This window comes from Echiichthys vipera (genome assembly GCF_963691815.1).
Source record: "Echiichthys vipera genome assembly, chromosome: 8".
NCBI classification, from domain to species: Eukaryota; Metazoa; Chordata; class Actinopteri; order Perciformes; family Trachinidae; genus Echiichthys; species Echiichthys vipera.
Window position 1 is genome coordinate 21,065,579 of NC_139833.1, and position 19,320 is coordinate 21,084,898.

General features: G+C 41.0%; 1 protein-coding gene across 1 annotated transcript in view; it reads left to right on the forward strand.

The window, feature by feature from the left end:
• LOC310950197 (collagen alpha-1(XIV) chain-like) overlaps positions 1 to 19,320 on the forward strand; it is a 135,133-nt gene that overhangs the window by 26,071 nt on the left and 89,742 nt on the right. The window contains exons 6-15 of the mRNA XM_083917875.1: positions 12,269 to 12,424; positions 12,646 to 12,765; positions 12,997 to 13,161; positions 13,305 to 13,469; positions 15,061 to 15,212; positions 15,994 to 16,123; positions 16,576 to 16,721; positions 17,250 to 17,379; positions 17,583 to 17,722; positions 18,276 to 18,402. Of these exons, the coding sequence (XP_083774001.1) occupies positions 12,269 to 12,424; positions 12,646 to 12,765; positions 12,997 to 13,161; positions 13,305 to 13,469; positions 15,061 to 15,212; positions 15,994 to 16,123; positions 16,576 to 16,721; positions 17,250 to 17,379; positions 17,583 to 17,722; positions 18,276 to 18,402 (1,431 nt within the window). The remainder of the gene's footprint in view (positions 1 to 12,268; positions 12,425 to 12,645; positions 12,766 to 12,996; positions 13,162 to 13,304; positions 13,470 to 15,060; positions 15,213 to 15,993; positions 16,124 to 16,575; positions 16,722 to 17,249; positions 17,380 to 17,582; positions 17,723 to 18,275; positions 18,403 to 19,320) is intronic.

A 19,320-nucleotide genomic window follows, 5' to 3' on the forward strand; every position in this document is an offset into this window, starting at 1 on the left:
CTGCTGAGGGTAACAAACACACACCTGGAGAGCCAGGTTTCTATATTTATAGTCAGCCTTTATTCCCAACATTATCATTTATTTCAACTTTAGCACTCTCTAGATGGGTGTGTGTGTATGTGATTGTATTTATCACATTGTTAATTCCCACTTTTATCATTCATGTAGTCTCCATCTCTTTGTGCATATCCGTGTGTCTTGCTGTATTTATTGCCCTATTAGTTTCCAGAATTACCAGTTATAGACTTCCTCTGTCATTGAACATTTTGCCCTGTATTTATTTGATTTTATCCCCATTAAGATGGTGTCATGCTCAGGGGCTACACAGGATGTCAAAGGTTTGTGGTCACTAGTATGACAAATAGCCAGAGAGACTGAGTGAGACCACAAATCAAAGGAGACAAATGCAGTGAACACATGCAGCCCGTGCAGGCTTTGTGACGCTATCAGTTCCTGTGAATGCCTCTTAACGTTACATCTCTTCTTTTACATTTGAGAGCAAAGAGAGACAGATTTGTGCCATGGCTAAAAAGCATGAAAGGAAATTTAAAATTGATGTGATTCACAATATCAGCTGATGTGTGAAGGGCAAAGTAAGGAGAAAAAGTATTAAACTAGACCAAACTGAAAAGTGAGGTGACAAAGAGTGAACTCGGGTAAATGTCCTCCAGAGACGCTTTAATTTTGTCTCCATTTGTCTCGTATCACTTAACGAGTTTTCCATCATCGAAAGTTGTGTTTTACATTTGGGGTTGGACTCTTTCCAGCTGCTGAATTACTCCTGTTGAGAAAACTAAAGAAATATCCTCCTCATCGTGCCGGATGTGCAGTCAGAGACTCAGCTATTGCTCATTTGGCTGCGTGTGTGTGTGTGTGTGTGTGTGTGTGTGTGTGGGGACTCTGTGCCAGCCAGACTTCTGTCCTTGTCCTCCATTAAGTGAGGAGGTTCATGGCTGAGTTGAGCTAATTGTATGACAGTGGTTAACAAGTGTGTGTGGATGTGCTAATGGAATTTTGGTCATTAGCGGCAAGGACTCCTTAAGTGCAGAGGTCAATTACAATAATTAGCGTCCACTTCTTCGCTGATTGTCTCCTGCTGTAGCGTTTCTTCCCTCCCTCTTTATGGCCACAAATAGAAATTATATATTTTTTAACATTGTACAGTTCTGAGACCTTGGGACGAGCGATGCTACTTTTTCTTCACCAGATTTTCTGTCCACTGTAGTTTAACCAGAAATTAGCCAAATTGACAACAATGTGTTTTTGTAATATGTTCTCATACTTCATCAATATGCTAGGTCTGTAATGGGTCTCTTGGTGTTCTGGAAATTAAGTTAACAATAAAAGAGGTCTAGTCAAGATACTGAAGGCAGGGATATCCTTTGAATGTGTTTATTGTAAGCTTAAATATACATTTTTCCTTACACACTATTTTGTAGAAGTTTTTCTGTGTGGTTCTCAAAGAGAGGGAACAAAATATCAATAATAACTAACACTTACAGAAATAAACAGTGTTAAACATACTGAAGACTTCAAACTACAATGGGGATGTCAGGCTACACATACAACACGGATAAAGGCTGCCACTCAATACAAACTCAGTAGTAAATTTTAACAAAAGCAGCTGGTACACTGAGACATTTCTGTATACGTACACTGCCAACAATAACTAATATATTTGCAATATTTAACAGCAACTGAAACTTCAGAAACTTAACTAGCAGCTGTTTGATTGCCAATGACTCCCAGAACGACATACTGTATATGACCATTCTATTTACCCTCGGTTTTAAAATTGTGGTTATTGTTGTTAACCAAAATGACTTAAATGGAGACTTTCACAATTTTAATCCAGCTCTGTGTCACGGCAATGTGAGCAGATAAACCGAGTTTGGAAGCCAAACACCGTTTGGTGGAGTAGTGCAAGTCCACCAAGATCCAACGAATGATGCAAAACTCCTCTGGTGGTCAGAGCTCCGTGTGCGTCAGCCACAGAGGGAATTCAAACACTGGTCATATGCACACACTGCCCACAGTGCTCACATAACACAGTTTGGATTTAAATTAGCAAAATGTCTCTTTAAGTTTAGACAACAAAAATACTTGGTTAGGGTTAGGAAATAATGAATAATGGCTTTAAATGAGTCATGGACGTAACTACACCACAGGCTGCCAAGTGAAAAGTCCTGTGTTTGTGCAACTTATTCACCACTCTGACCTTCCTCCTTACGCAACTTTGTGCCTGTTATACGACATCACCTTAATAACCCGTTTGTTCCTTGTTTGCTCCAACGATAATCTCTATGAGGTCACTGCCTGTCAACGTAAACATGGATTGTTGTAAATTGCTTGCACAATCAACTTAGAAGGTAGCATGCAACAAAACATTTGTACATAAAATTTTCCGTTCACATTAATTATCATTACCTACAATGGGATGAGGTTGTGGTAGAGAGAAAAAAATGCTTGAAGAATGCAAATCTTAGCTTGACGATCAATATGAGTCATTAAAAGTAATTTTACGGTTAAAACCAAAGCTGAATGCCTTGTCATACTTTTCTTATTTTTCCTCTTCTGCTGTTTATTCTTCACCCTCTGTACTACCCCCTGTTTTATGACACATGTATTGCTCTCCTCTCTACCCCATAATACATTTAGCCCTTCTTCTTTCATCTCCTCTTCATGCCCCTTTGCACTCCTTCCATCTCTCCAATGTGGTTTACTGCCTAACCATTCTTAACCATTCTCTTTTCCCCCCTAAGCCCCCCGTCCTATCTTGTCAATCCTGTTCTAATTTTTCATTGCTCTCCCTCCCTTACTCTTGTGATTCCAAACTGAACTGTTTGAACTGTTGAATAGAGTCTCATTCATTAATCAAAAAATCAGGGTTTGAAAATGGATATTGTGTTATTTGTGGAATGTGGGCAAACCATAGCTCTGTTTTTCATATATTTCCATCGTTCACGAAAACTAGTTTAGCTGCAGGAAATCCTCTCACAGTTTCCTGACTCCACCAGGGAAGGGCTTACGGTTACTGAGTTGATCATTACAACTGTCAGATAAATAATTGCTTTTATGCTTGATGAAGACAAACTACAAAATAGAAACAGGGAAACTGTCCCTCCTGCAGAATTAATAAGTAAGCCAGTATTGTGTTCAAAAGTTTGGGAGCCGCACCCATCTCTTAAGTTCTTACAATGTGTGCATGGAGCTAAAAAATAACCAGACATGATAAGAGAGACTCAACTTTCCAAATAGAAAGCCACTCAGTTAAACAAGTGTGTGTGCACGTGTCACACAGGGCAAACAAAGACAGGTAAAGATGGAGCGATGAACTCAGAGGTAGAAGAGAGAGAGAGAGAGACAAAGAGAGAGTTTGTTCTGTCAGAACGTCGTCTCTGTGTTCAGTGAAGTGGAACAGAACAAGACGGTGGATTAAAGATCAGGATGCCAAGCAGAGGGAAGTGTCTCTGGTGGAACGACAGAAACCGCCTAAAAACAGCTGTCGGATTACACCTCAAAACCCACTGGATCACACACACACACACACACACACACACACACACACACACACACACACACACACACACACACACACACACACACACTTGTACAGGCCCACAGGCCCACAGGCCTTACAGATGAATATGAATGTTTATGCCTGGGTGAGTTTGTCTGAGTTGCTCAGAGGGCCACTGAACAAACGACAGGTGTATCAATCTGTCTCCTGATTGAATAAACAAAGGGCATCTTGTTTTCTGAGCACTTGTGCATCTCCAGTGTTTATTGGGAGAAACAACCTGCTGTAGGCTGAAACAGCTTTGTACGTGCTCAGGTTGTTATGACTTTTACTCATTTTAGAAGCTTTTCCCATTTTTATGTCTCATTTCTTCTACTGTAGCGGGAACTACCACAAAGGCGGTTTGGATTATTTTGCCATGTGTTTATATGTCCGTCAGATTGTTTCACCGTGGTAGCGTTGCAATCTTGAAAGATGCAGTTATGAGTGTGTCGTGTGTCATTTGAAATTTGAAAATGGATGTGGTCCGAGCAAGGGCTAGAAAAAGGGCAGTTTTTTCTTCTTTGGCATGCGGTTAAACACTCAGTCACTAAGTTGTGAAATGGAAAACTGGTCAGAAAGGTCACTTTTCACGTCATCGGAGCACTTTGCAGCACACCTACACACGAGTGGACGAGGGGAAATGACCAGACTATATTGATTTTTAGTGGACTTTTTCTCTACAACATACAGGAAACTGCTTATATTGAAATATTCAGTTCTTCATGGTAAAAAGCAGTTAGGAGAAATAGATGCTATTACTATTCATGCGTGAGTGATATAGTGAAAAAACATTTTACAGGTCACTATAAAAGAGGCAGCTTGTCCACTGTGTAATATTATTTCCATTTCATCATTTTGCTGAAGTGTATTTTAAACCTGAATGGATTCATACATTAAAATCAAACAGATCAAATTGTATTAAACTGTTTGGAAATAACTATTGTAATAAATGAGCCTTATGTTGGTGGTGAAGTACAGGAATAAACTTTGCTAAGAGAATGAGTTCTGTTTGCTGTCACTAATGTTGCTGCTGCTGTCCATTTATCTGCATGCCTGTCACTGTTCTCAATGTTAATTCAAGATACAGAAACACAATCACAGCAGTGGGGGAAATAAAACTTAACTAGAGAGAGATTGAAGTGACAGCACACTCTGTCTGATCCCTGGTAAAATAGAGGTCAGCAATAAATCAAGGCTGGTTAGGAATAACTGCTGTTAATGAGAACAGAGAGAGATGGACACATTTAGATAAGCGTGTGTGTTGTGTGAGTCTCTGTACTTCCAACTTTATGTTTGAGTGTGTGCTACTTCCAGGGAGTAGGAGATTACAAGCAATCGGCTGTGCTTTAATTGATCTGGCCTGTTTGGCTATAACATGCAGTGTGCATGTGTATAAACCTCTATCTGTGTTATTTTATGTTTGTGTACTGCTGCAAGTTGTATCACCACTAACCACATCTTACACTATGTGTATATCGTGTCTTTCTCATCGCTCCAAGTTCTGTTCCCATCTTTGTCGCTGCGCGTCTGTCTTTGCTCTGCAGCCAGCCAACAGTGGCTTCCATTGTTGCGCTCACATTTTTAATACCCATTTCTCCACCCCCACACAAGTTAATTCAATTGTCCTATAGGAGCCACATACTTTTCCCCACAGCTCTGCAGACAGCACTGTGGGCTGAGCTGTAAAATATAGTTGCTCCCTCTCTCATGGACACCAGGTGGATGGTCTGTCTAATCACATGCTCGCATGCCAGTTAGGGTGGGTGCTTGTCCAACTGTGCACTCGCGTGTAAATGGGTCCACATGCTTCTATGCAAATGAAGTTCAGATGGAGTTCAGCCAACCTCATGTTGACAATCAGTGAATATAGAGACAGACACACAAATCTGCAAATTCAGCTTGATGACATGAAATGTTTCACACAGTACTGGTCCGCTACAGATCCGGATGTTTTTTTTGACTGTTCTGTGTAACCAATTAAAATTACAATAATTTACACAGTGTTCATATTAATAGAGAGTGTCTTTGTTCAGAAAGTCTGTCCTTCAGTGCCGCAGAGTTCACTCTATGTGAGTTTCACAATAGGTCTTTTAGCAGATAACAGGTGTGACTAGCACATTTAAAAATGGCTCAATTTAATTCAGCTGCTTCAGTTTCAGGGTTCTGGTTGTCTCCCTGACTACGTTTACATGTACACTAATATTCCACTATTATTCCGAATGTGACGGTGTGTGGAATTTGATATGGGTCATTTAAAAAGTATAATCTTTTTGGATATTTTAAATTAGGCCTTATTCCAACTGTAGCACGTTTTAACAGTGCTTTGAGAGAAAGCATCTCTGGGTTTTTACTGCAGTTTGTGAAAGTTTATGGCCTCTTGCCTGTTTACTGTCAGTAGAAACACACCTATTTTTAATCATTAGGGCAGACTCTGATTTCAACAGTTTTTTGGATGTGCACACATCACAATGCTGACCTTTTCATGAAGGTGATTCAAGGAATGAAACAGGGAGGCTGTGTTCATGCAGTCCATCAAGTTAACCACTGGTGGAAAACTTTCAAAACATCCTATGTTGACAGCTGCATGTAAACAGGAATATTAGTGTGATATATATTTTCACTGGCCACGTTAATAGCTTAGTATTAATATTGTCTTTTTCAGAATAAGGACAAAAACAGAATATTTTGTGTATGTTAACTTAGTTAGTGTCACAGTCACAGCATTTTAGGTCTGCAGGTGAAACCAAGAATTTTTGCTTTGAACTGAATCTATTTACAAAAACCTCAGGCATATGTTTGCAACAACCTGAAAAATGGCAGCATTTGTGCATTTGTGAAACAGCTGTAAAATTATAATGAACATAGTATTTTTGTTACTGTACTGTTACTACGGTTAGCAGCTATGCTAGCCACATTGAGCCATTATAACCAATAGACTGTATCATAAAGACATAGCTACAATACAGTTGAGCCTTAAACCTGCATGCTTTCTAATGTCCAGCAGGGGGCGACGCGATTGGTTGCAAAAAAAGTGGGCAATGATTTAGTACCTTAGTAAAAATTTTCCTAATGAGTTTATGGTCTTAATCGCTAGTTTCAAGTCTACTTCAATACAGCATGATGTTCACTTTGTAAATGATTGTCCCATTTAAAGCAAAAAAAAAAAAAAGCAGGAGATGCCAGTGACATGGTAGAGGTTTGGAAATATCCACGGCAATGTGGATATTAAAATAGCTGTGTCTGTCTGTGTTAAAGTCTGAGGACTCTGACCCTCTCACAGTGTGTTTTCAGATGATCACAGTTTATTGTAACATCAGCATTCAGTTATACCTTTCTAACAGAGCTCACAGTAGCCAGCTAGTGCTAGCATTTTCTGTAAATTTAAGGGAAACTGGCAATTTTCAGCCTGCTCTGTGTCACTGCAGCGAACGGCACCAGGGACCAGAGCTCCCAGCTCACCCGCCAGCAATAGTCCACCGGATGAATAGATTAGCATTTAGCTTAGCATAGCATCTCTCTCAAGATGGTGACGGCCAAAATGCAATTTTCTGGCTTCAAAACTTTAGTCCAAAAGCCAATGGGTGATGTCACGGTAGCTACATACATCTCTATAATACACTCTATGTCATAATCACAGAAAATAATACATTATTACATTTCAAGCTATACACCAAAACACTTTTTGGAAACAGCAACATTTGCTCTGTTGACGGACTCTCTCTTGCTCATGTTAGTGCTGAATTTTGAACATTTAAACAAAGCCAATGACAGATAGTTTTCAAAAACTGCACTTTGTTTACTTTCCAAAGTGAATCCAGCTGTAACGTGGCTCGCAAATAAAACTCAAATACTTGGTTCCTGTCGTGTGTACCAAGAAGTCATTTTGACTGAAATGAGGGTTTCAGCTTCAACAGCTGGCTGAGGTGTAACACACTCTCCAGCAGAGAGAAGTTCTACTGCAGTCGAGTGTCTCTGTCATCCACGACGTTAGAAACCTAAAAGGTTGTTGAATGTAATACAGATACAGAGCTTTGGCAATTTTTTCAGGTAAAGATGCGTCATTTGGAACCCATAACAAGTAAACACACACACACACACACACCGAAAACACACACACACACACACACACACACACACACACACACACACACACACACACACACACACACACACACACACACACACACACACACACACACACACACACACACACACACACACACACACACACTCACACACACACACACAATAGTAGTGATCAACATGTCTTGTGTCTTGTGCTCTGCCATGGCAGTTTGTTTTAGTTAGTGAAGAGTTTAAATAAAGCTTGTGTCTTATTACTGAGCTGCAGAGATGGACAGAGTGAGATGGAGGAGTGGAGAGACAGGAGGAACCTAAAAGACTTGTTGCCACAGAATCTGTCAATGTATCTGCGGTATTTAATCAAACCCAAACACAGCATTTAGCCCTCACATGGTTAATTTTCTTTATTCCTGCTTCACTTGTTTCTCTTCCTCACTTTCACACCTTGTTCTCTTTTGTGTGCATACGGAAACACACTTCCCCACTGTTCCCCAGTAACTGCACTTTGACCCACTGCAAGGGCGTTAGATGGGAAGAGAAAACGAAGCGGGAATGAGGTAGAGAAGAGGGGGAGAAGATGAAAGGCAGATGGGGCTCAGAAGGAGCAGAGGGACCTTTGACAAACCTGCTATTGTCTGGCACAGACAGCAGCCACAGTACTAAGATACTGGAACTGTTTTCATAGTTGAAAATCAGTACTTAACACAAACCTTTATTTTATGACTAGGACTCAAAGTTCTGCAAGAAATATAGACCGTCCTCGACCAAATAAATGGCCGTATAGTGGGATGATTGTGGAAGCAACCTCACTACGCTCGCTCTGCTCTTCCTGTGTCTGGCTCATAATACAGGAGCTGTTTCCCTCAAACTCGCAAAGTACACCTGGTAGTTCTGTTGGATCGAGATCAACTGTCTTTCTTTCTTTAACTTCAACTTACTCACCACAAACGAACTGTACCCAAGTGAGCCATATTTCGTTTTCTACCTTTTGAAAACCCCAAGGGAGTCCACACAGCTGATCCACACCAGAATGCGATTGCTTTGTTCACACCGCATCAAAGACGTATAAAACGTCTTTAGTAAACGCTTCACAATTCGATTCGACGGAATTCTCTTTTTATTTTTATTTCATTTCTCACTTTAAGCCAAACCATGATCTCTTCCTAAACCCAACCAGGTAGTTTTGTAGTTTTTTCCTAAATGTTAGTTATAGAACGGTCTTAGGTCGTAGGTATGAGGACGTGTTGAAGAAATACATTAAAGTTTTGCAGAGACATAGCTCGGTTCTGCCGGTCACTGACACAATAATACTATTACATAACACAGTGTAACACACACTGATATAAAAACACAACCTGGGCAAAATGAAATTACAGTAACACTATGACTCAGGGTTTCAAGTTCACTGAGATGGATGATCTACCTTTGACAATTATGGAAGATTTTCTCAAATTATAAGAATGAATGGCAGCAAATGATTTCTTGATGTCCGACTGAGTGTTTACAGATGTCAGCAGGGATAATGTGAAGTAGAGGGGCAACCTTGATTATTGGTTCATGTGTTAAACACCAGTGTTATGTCTAGTTGAAGGACGTTCTCACCACTCTACCAACAATAGAGGAGGGAATGACCAGCAAGCTGTAATTAGCTGTAATTAGGACCCTCTAATCCTTGGTTTGCCATCTGCACAGTCCCTTCTCCCTCTGACTCCTTTTTTCTTAACATTAAGTATCTACCCACTGTGTCAACAGCAGTTACTACAGATACTAACACCCACTGAATGTCTCTCACCTTTTTATTCTTTGTGCATCGCCTCTAAAGAAGCCTTCCTGGTGCTTAGTCATGGATTTTTCTTTCTATACTTTCACGACAGAATTTCTTTAAAGGCCATGCTTGTTTGTTTTGTAAGAACAGAAACTCTACAAAGAATCATCTTTTCACTCTTTGGCCTCTCAGCCTCTTGCCATTTCATTGAAACTCACAGACTCAGCTCCAACTTCTCTTCTCTTCTCTTCTCTTCTCTTCTCTTCTCTTCTCTTCTCTTCTCTTCTCTTCTCTTCTCTTCTCTTCTCTTCTCTTCTCTTCTCTTCTCTTCTCTTCTCTTCCCAATGGGATAGTTTAAATTTTTTTTGTCCATCCTAATAGGCATCATGAGCCATTTTCTCATATGAACTCTGAACACAGAAAAGCAAGTGCACACATTGTCTGGGGTTTTCCTTTCTCACATGTAACACACAACATGAGATTGTCTGTGTCAGACGCATTCTCACTCCTGGAAATACTGTGTTTGGTTTAGGTGAGAGGTGGTGCCTGGGTAGAGAATGCAGATTACACCACGGTCACATACTGTAGCTGGTTCGTAGTTTCTTCATTAACAACCAAGTCTCTTGCCGTTCCTTGAATTTATCTGATGAATTTGGCCTCTGACTAAGTCTCATTGTCTCCAGTCAAACATTTTCTTTGGCGTCTTGGTGTAGATCACCCTTCCTCGTCATGCTCAGATGTTTGTTTTTCATGATTTCGGCCACAGCGTGACAGAAACATCATCAACACGCCCACTCTGTTGCTGTGAATTCTACACACAATGTTCAGACACGGGCTCTATCTGCCATTACAAAGACTTAGTACCAGGGAGCTGGCAGGGAAAAGACCGTTTGATGTCTGGTCCAACTGATTTGTGTTTGCCCAAATTGCTCCTCCGGTAGATGTCTTTATAATTTAAGGTTTGCAATGCATGTGTGAAAGGGGGACTAAATGTGGGAATTTTTGGCAAAATAAGAACCTGCTGTGACCGTTATGCATCTGAACTCTTAAGGATATATTCACAATCTCCTTGTTTTTTTCAGAACATTAATCAAATACTCTTTTATAATAGCACCCCAGTCTTTTATGCATTTGGAAATCAGAGATTGTCATCAGCTCTCTCTTGTCCTTCTCTTCTCTTCTCTTCTCTTCTCTTCTCTTCTCTTCTCTTCTCTTCTCTTCTCTTCTCTTCTCTTCTCTTCTCTTCTCTTCTCTTCTCTTCTCTTCTCTTCTCTTCTCTCCTCTTCTCTTCTCTTCTCTTCTCTTCTGTTCTCTTCTCTGTGTCCCGTCTGCAGCAGATGGATGGTTCAAACAGTCATACACACAGACAGCAGACAGGAGGCTCTGTCTGGAAAATCACTTCTCGAAACAAATTCCTGCGTGGCTTATCGTTACACAATGTGTCTTTTATGAATTTAAACCTTGATATAGTGTTGGCCTGACATGATAGCACAGGTGGTACAGTAAAAGTTACATCAGTCTCAGCTCTGTCTGTTCCATCTAATGTGCTGTTGTTCACTTATTAGTTTTTCATGTCGACCAATACCTATCAGACTGGAGAGGACATGTTCCCTTTTGCCACAAAATATTATTTTTAAGAATCTCAATTTGGATGATTAAATAGTTCATAGTATACAGAGAGGGGTATGCAAGGAAAACTAATTTGAAAAAACGGTTTTGGGACTGACCCAGGACATTACAATTACCCAGCATGCACCTAAGCAACAAACCTAACATCTGTTGAGAGATCATAGCTTTTGTGTACAGTTTGGATTGATTTTGTGAAAATATTAACCAGCAGCAGTTGAGTTATCTACATTTACTCATATTTAATCTCTTCACTCTGTAATCTTTTAATCTTTTTCATGCAAAAATGGCATGTCTTGTTTTTCAAGATTATTTTTGGGCAGTTTTTCAAGCCTTTAGTATACAGGACAGACAGGAAAATGGGTGAGAGAAAGACATGCCGCAAAGGGCCTTAGGTCAGAGTCGAACCCACGGTCGCTGCCTCAAGAACCTTCAGCCTCTTTACGTGGGGCGACTGCGCTAACCACTGCGCGGATGGATCTTTTTTTACCTAGTGTAAGTGTCCACATGCGTGCACGTGTCCATGCGTGCATCCACAATATTGACTCATATCTTTACTTACTATCACTTTTAGTGTGTATACTTCCCTTTAAAACTTGTTTGGAAAGTAATTTCAAGAAGAGAAGGTTAGGAGAGATAGCTGAGAGAAACAACACAAAGCTCTAAGGGGGCTCTCAAGATGGCGGTTGACTAAGGTTCAATTTGTGTGTATTTGCGTCTTTGTATCTGTAACTATCTATTTGGTTTACATTATATGTTTTGTTCAATAAAGACAACCTGAAACCTGCAGACTCAAGGTGTGCATTTATTGATTGAAACAATTAAACAGGGAAGGCCAGGACTCCCCGATTACAGTACAAACACAATAAACGCCCAGAAAGGTACAGTATACATCAGCAAATGATGCAACAAAGAGACCAAAGACATCAACATAAGGGACAGCATCAATTAAAAAAAAACACACACATGCATTCACACTGCTCTATGTCACCCAAAAAAGGATTTAAATTGATTGAAAGGGATACACTTTGAAGATTTCACACAAATTCTACAGATTGTTACACTTATGTGGAGCTAAATATTGAAGAATGCCGTTACCAATCTCAATATTTATTATTTAGTAAGTTTTGGCTGAGAAACCTGCACTTCAAAAATCTTTTCCTTTATTCTGTGAGTTTGTCCCTGGCTGTGGTCAGTTTAAAACTCTTGTCTGTCTTCTCTCCTTCTTGTAGTTGATCAGTTTGTGTGCCACACTGAGGCCATTGCAGACATCGTGATCCTGGTGGATGGTTCCTGGAGTATCGGTCGGCTTAACTTCCGGCTGGTCCGCATGTTCTTGGAAAATCTGGTCAATGCCTTTGATGTTGGCATTGATAAGACGAGGATAGGTGGGTCCCTCTAACAGATGATATACCATGGCATCAATATGGTATTCGGTTGTTCATGTCAATGTTTTATTGTTTTATTCAGACATCCCCTCATACTTAATACTCATTTTAAAAAATCTGTTTTTGTGTGTGTGTGTGTGTCTGTGTGTGTGTGTGTGTGTGTGTGTGTGTGTCTGTGTCTGTGTGTGTCTGTGTGTGTGTGTGTCTATGTGTGACTGCAGGTCTGGCTCAGTACAGTGGTGATCCCAGGATAGAGTGGCATCTAAATACTTTCTCGACAAAAGAAACCGTCATCGATGCCGTTAAGAACCTGCCATACAAAGGAGGAAACACCCTCACAGGTACTGAACTTCACTGACTGTAAAGTTTACTAGTTTGTTAAAAAGTTCCACACCAGTGCTTTCTATTTCTCCTTATTTTTTTGTATTTCCTCTTCGTTCTCATCATGCTCCCACTGCACCTTTCCGTTTTTTCCCGCTTTTTTCGAAATTTCTCTTTCCATCTACCGTTGTCCCTCTGCCTCGGTCGACCACATTCATCCTCCTTCTCTTCCTCCCTCTGTCTCTTTCCAGGCCTTGCGTTGACCTATATCCTGAAGAACTGCTTCAAACCTGAGGCTGGCTCACGGCCGGGTGTACCCAAGATTGGGATCCTCATCACAGACGGGAAGTCCCAGGACGATGTCATACCTCCTGCAGAGAGCCTGCGAAATGCTGGGGTTGAGCTGTTTGCTATTGGTGAGGGAGTATGCAAACACACACCTGTAGGAGACAATAAGTCTTAGGAAGAGTGACATCTGTGAAGAAATGAGTTACAGATCTACAGTATGTTGTCTCTGAATGTAATGCTAAAAATCATGTATTTGACCTTCCTTTCCCAGGTGTTAAGAATGCTGATGAGAATGAGCTGCTCTCCATCGCCTCAGAGCCCGACAGCACTCACGTCTACAACGTGGCCGACTTCAACATCATGAGCTCCATCGTAGAGGGTCTGACCAAGACTGTATGTGAACAAGTTGAGCAGCAAGACAAGGACATCAAACAGAGTAAGGGCCGGGTTATTCTGCGAAAAAAGTGGTTCGTGTGACAATGTTTGATATCGTACGTCTTTTCAGTTGCTCTGAACGGCCAAGCTGCGAGGCAGAGTGAAAAACCAGCGCAGACAAAATATTGTTTAGAAGCTGAGAAATTAGGAACATTTGCAGATTGTGTATGTTGCACTCTGTTGTTTTTATGAAAATTGTCGGAAATAGTCTTGTCAGTAGAATTTCAAACCCTGTCTTCTTTCTCCTCTTCCCACTGAGAGCTTCTGTGCAGATAGTATATTCAGGCCAATTCAAATTAATTTGGACAGCAGCATATCATACAAAGGCAGTTGAGAGGGATTTACACTAAAACAAAAATAAAACAGCCCTCCATGCATACACCCACATACAACTGCACAAGAAGTACAAAGCCGAAATACAGTGTGTTCATTTAAGAAAAGGCTCTAGTGAAAAGGTCTAGTTTGTTTTCAAACAAATACAGTGTCGTCTGAGATCAGCAGGAACACTGTTTCATTCTTTAAATACTGAATGCCATCTCACAAGACTTTGCAAAAGTCCTCTGGGCACATGGTGGAGATTTCCACTTTGTGACCGGAGGGATCTGCTAGGCTCATAAACTGACAGCATGTCTGAGACGAAGGTTACTGTGGAGCAAAAAGAAGGATTTTGAATTGAATCCTGAAAACAACAGGTAACCAATGAAGGTTTCAGAGGACAGGAGTTATGTGTTCTGATCTTTTTGTCCTGGAATTTATGCGTTATTCAGGGTGAGTTGTAATCTGTGGATTGTTTGGCTTGGAAGACTCATAAACAAAGAATTTTAATAATCTAGCCTCTTTCTTTGAGATTATGTGGATGTTTCCAAGCTGCAAAAAGGCAACCTTGGCCATGCTGCTGATATGATCCTTAAAACTGAGATCACGTTCCAAGTGACTCCAGAAACTCGCAAACCAGCTGTCTCTGGGCTTTAGCACCTGCAAACAAATTCTCTGCTCCCTCCCTGTTCAGCAGAAGGAAGTTTGCTGCCATACAGATGTCGGTTTTCTCCAATTTATAATAACAGTAAGGATTATGGATTAAAATATGTCACATTGAAATGACAAGCCTAACGGCAGCTGCACTCAGGGGGTATATTTATATGGAGGTGTGACTCGAATCCTGGATGTATGGATCGAACTCTGGAGGCCAGAAGTTGTTGTACTTAATGCAAAGTTTCTCCGCTGGGGAAGACGGTGACATATGAGACACAAGGTCATTGATTCACAGCTAAATGGAAATGGCATCCTGCTACAAAATGTTGATTACTTTAGGACATTCCCTACTCTTTCTAACTCTTTCTTACAATAAGTTTTAATTTATATTGAAATAAAGATGCAGGATGGGAAAAACAAGAAAGAGGATGGCTCTTAAGGGGCACCATAAATCCAGTCTAATTTGTTTTGATTATATGTCAACGCTATCTAATTTACTCTGAGGCTCAATGCATTTGATTTTTTTTCAAATCCACAGTTCCTCAATGGGGCTAATTTTATGTAATTTGATGCAATCTGTTCCCTTATCCTTGCCTGTTCCTCTCCTTTTATTCCTTCAGTGCAGACACCAGAGCAGACAGGATCGCCGCTTGAGCTGGTTACATCAGAAGTCACGGCCCGCAGCTTTAGGGTCTCATGGAGCCACGCCCCCGGAAACGTCGAGAGATACAGAGTTGTTTATTATCCTGCTAGCGGAGGACAACCAGAGGAGGTGAAAATGGGTTTTTTACCAAGCTTAATTAGGAAAAGCTGAGGGAGTAAACAACAACACTACAAACTAATGTACCACTAAATAAAATTGATAAATACCCATTGCAATGCACACATCACAGCTGTCTGAAAGCTATGCATGCTAAGAAATACTGAGGTAGAGTGCCTCAGCAGGAGCAAAGGGGTGAGGGTGGGGGGGGCTATGTCCTGTGTTTCAATCATATTAACTATACCAATGGGACTGAGGTCTTCAGGCAAGTGTATGGATAGAGCTCAGTTTTTTCCTTAGACACTGATAGTATCACTCCAGACCTCTCGCTGTCATCCCTTCATTCATAATTCCCCTAAACATCCGTGCAGGTGAAGAAGGCTCACTTAAAATTATACTCGGGCTGATAGAGGCACCTGCTCGATTTTTCCAGAACATTTGACCACAGAAACCATTAAATCTTTCGCTTAGCTAGGTTTACGGGGACCAGATGTTCTGGAGCCACGTGTGAGGAGACCTTTCCAGCTGGCTCAGCTCTGACCGGATCTCTATGACAACTGTCATCCATACAGATCAGGATGAGGAAATTTTCCTCAGCTTTAGACATTTGTGCTTCATCCCGTTCAATAAATCGATTGTTCCCCCTCCTTTACCGCTCTCTTTCGATCTATTCTCTTCCCTGCCCCACTTTCCCTTTTCTTTGTCCCCTTCCCTCGCTCCCCCTTCTCCCGTCTCTTCTCTGTCCCTTCCATCCATCTCTCCCCCCCCACACACTCGTGCTCCTGGACCTCAGGCGGTAGTGGATGGTAGTGAGACTTCAGCGGTGTTACATAATCTCAGCTCTCTCACTGAGTACCAGCTGGCTGTGTTTGCTGTGTACGCAAACGAGGCAAGTGAAGCTCTCAGAGGATCAGAAACTACACGTAAGTTTATTCTCAAAGACACACACACACACGCATAAATGTACTTACAATAGATAATATTGTGGAAGTCACACATATTCAAAATGATGCCCTCATGATTAGGAGTGAAACGGCTCAACAAGCCCACAGTTTGGTTTGTATTGCGGTATTTGGGTCACAGTTTCTCTGTTTTTTGTTTTTTTGCACATTTCCAATACGCACAATAACACTTTTATTCTGTCCAGAGATTTGATAATATATGAACTCAACAAATATTATTTCAAAAGCAAAACATGTTACTAGGAGAATTCTACATGCACACTACCTAAAAACTTTTCTGTGTGGAGCCAAAAAAATGACAGCTCACGTACAAACTGGCCCACTGGTTGTATAGTGAACAGTCCGGTTTTGTTTTATGGTTTTAGACTTGGTTTATTATGTATGAACTGTGCTGTGTGTTTGTGTGTATGTAGTGGCCCTTCCCACAGTGGGGGTCCTCCAGCTGTCTGATGTGACTCACAGCACCATGAAAGCAAGATGGGACAGAGTGGATGGAGTTTCTGGCTACATGCTGCTGTATGCACCGCTCACAGATGATGGAAACTTGGATGAGAAGGAGGTAATAAAATAAAAAAACAAACAGAAAAAATATGTATTGAATAGATAAATGCTTATTCGATGCATAGTTTTAAATACAGCTGATAGCAACACATTCTTATCAACAGGTTCGTAGGATATCGTAGGAAGAGTAATGCACAAATATTTGGATGATATCTTGACAAAATATGGCTTTCTATGTAATGGCGGGAATGGCGACCTGACATGGATCGCAACAGTTACAGTGGGTTTCGTTAAGTTTAGTAAACAAAATGTTGCGGTTAGGTTTAGGCAAGATGACGATTAGGGTAAAGAATCAAAACGACTTGGTTAGCATTAGAAAAAAGGTTGTGGTTAGGCCTAGTACTGGTGGGACCCATCCACCTTCCTGACCTTCCTCCCAACGCGGAGATCAGTTGTCATATACTACACTATACGTCACCTCATGTTAATAATTTCAGTGAATTACTTTCCATAGCTATCATAGGAACCCAAAAACTGAGAACTACCTGCTGTGATAACTTGTGCATTTGTGCATCTGTGTCTGCAGGTCAAGGTGTCGGACGCAGTGACAGAGCTGGAGCTGAATGGGTTGACCCCTCACACCGAATACACCGTCACTGTTTATGCCATGTATGGGGAGGAGGCTAGTGACCCTATTACAAACCAGGAAATTACACGTAAGTTATCCATGTGAGCACGTTATTTTTAACTCGCTCTGAACCTTTATTCTAACCTTCACCTAAATTAAACTCTAATCTTACAAGAGTCAGGACATCCTCTCTTTCCAACAATATCCTCAAGTCTTAAACTCAAACTGGTTCTCAGAAAGCTGGAAGAGCATACATCTCTCTCTCTCTGTCTCTCTCTCTCCCTCTCCCAGTACCACTGAGTCCTCCCAGCAACCTCCAGTTCTCTGACATCACTCACAACTCTGCCCACATCAGATGGGACCCCGTGCCCAGAGGGGTTAAAGGTTATCGTATCATGTGGGTCAAGACAGACGGACTTGTCACAGAGGAGGTGTGTTTCATTTTTAGATATGTTTATATTTGACAGCGTTTGTATCTGCAAGCGTCTGAATAAGAAAAGATGAGAAGAGTGAAAAAGAAGAAGGAAGGATTGAACAAAGAGGAGATTAATACTGCAGGGATTGTTCTTCTCAGTTTGAAAAGGTCAGACTAAAATCAGCTGGGAAAATATACAGATGACACAATTTCAACAGGAGTGAATAGTGCTGTGTCACTATATCACCAAATATTTATGTTGTCTTTTGTCTTACTGTTGTTGTTCTGCGTGTGTGTGTGTGTGTGTGTGTGTGTGTGTGTGTGTGTGTGTGTGTGTGTGTGTGTGTGTGTGTGTGTGTGTGTGTGTTTGTTTGTTTGTGTGTGTGTGTGTGTGAGTGTGTGTGTGTGTGTGTGTGTGCAAACAACAAGAACTAGTAGAAATCTTTACAATAACGCGTTTAAGTGTGTTTGTGGCTCCTTTGGCTGACTGTGAGAGAACTGTTCTGTCTTTGTATTTTTGTAAAATAAGCATCATTGAGTGTTTCTGTGTGCATGTGTCATATCTACAGGTGGAGGTGGGTCCAGTGAACTCCTATGACCTAAGTGAGTTGACGTCTCTGATGGAGTACTCAGTGGCCATCTTTGCCCTGTATGATGAGGGCCAATCAGAGCCACTCACAGACGGATTCACTACCAGTAAGTTGCCTTTTGATTTAAATGTTGTTTTTAAAACACACATAAGGCTCCAAAAATTACAAAGACATTGCTATCTGGCGGTTGTGTCGTCATTTAAATAATAATGGTGACTCTTGCACCTCTGCCAAGTTTTGATTTGAACCATTTTAATCCACGCTGCATTGCGTTTTACCCTGCCAGCTTAACTCTCTGGGCAGAGAGACCCAGGCTCTGACTACAGAGAGAGAGAGTGCACAATACGCCTTGCAAATTAATGACAAGACTGTTCTTGTTGTATGCTTCACCTGGCTGTATCACAAGGCATGGTACCTTAAGCATATTGTTATTTAGATAAACGCCTTTATTTCTGAACTAATATGTAACATTTTACCAAGTTGGAACAAATTTTAGCTGAAAAGCGACAGCCTTGTTGACAACAGGGCAAGGGCCGCCCTGCAGATAATCCAACCGTATTATAATAATTGATAGGCCATTTGTTCTTTCTTTCTTTCTCCATCTATCCTGGCATTTCCATGGCAACACTTGTAAAGTGTGAAAGTCCCTAGTGGTGCCTGAAAAGGTTATCAAAGTAATTTACCTGGAACTATGTGTGAGAGAGGCTTTAGTCAACTTTTGGGACTCATTGCAAAGTCTGAATTCAAACACAGGCAGATGTAGATAATGTTGGCAATAGTGGTAATTATCAGTAGATTTGTTCAGTTGTGTTTGTTTGTTTGTCTTCCTCATTGGTGTTTTGGCATTACCCTATCCCCATCTCTGCTAATGACAGATTTGTCTCAATTTCCTGAAAATACTTGTACTAATACCATTAGAAGGCAAAGCATATCTCTCTCAGTGCCAAACGGTGTTGGATTTTATTAACGCTACTGGTCCTTCTGCTATTTTGGCGGTCTTCCCATCTCAATTACACCTCGCCGT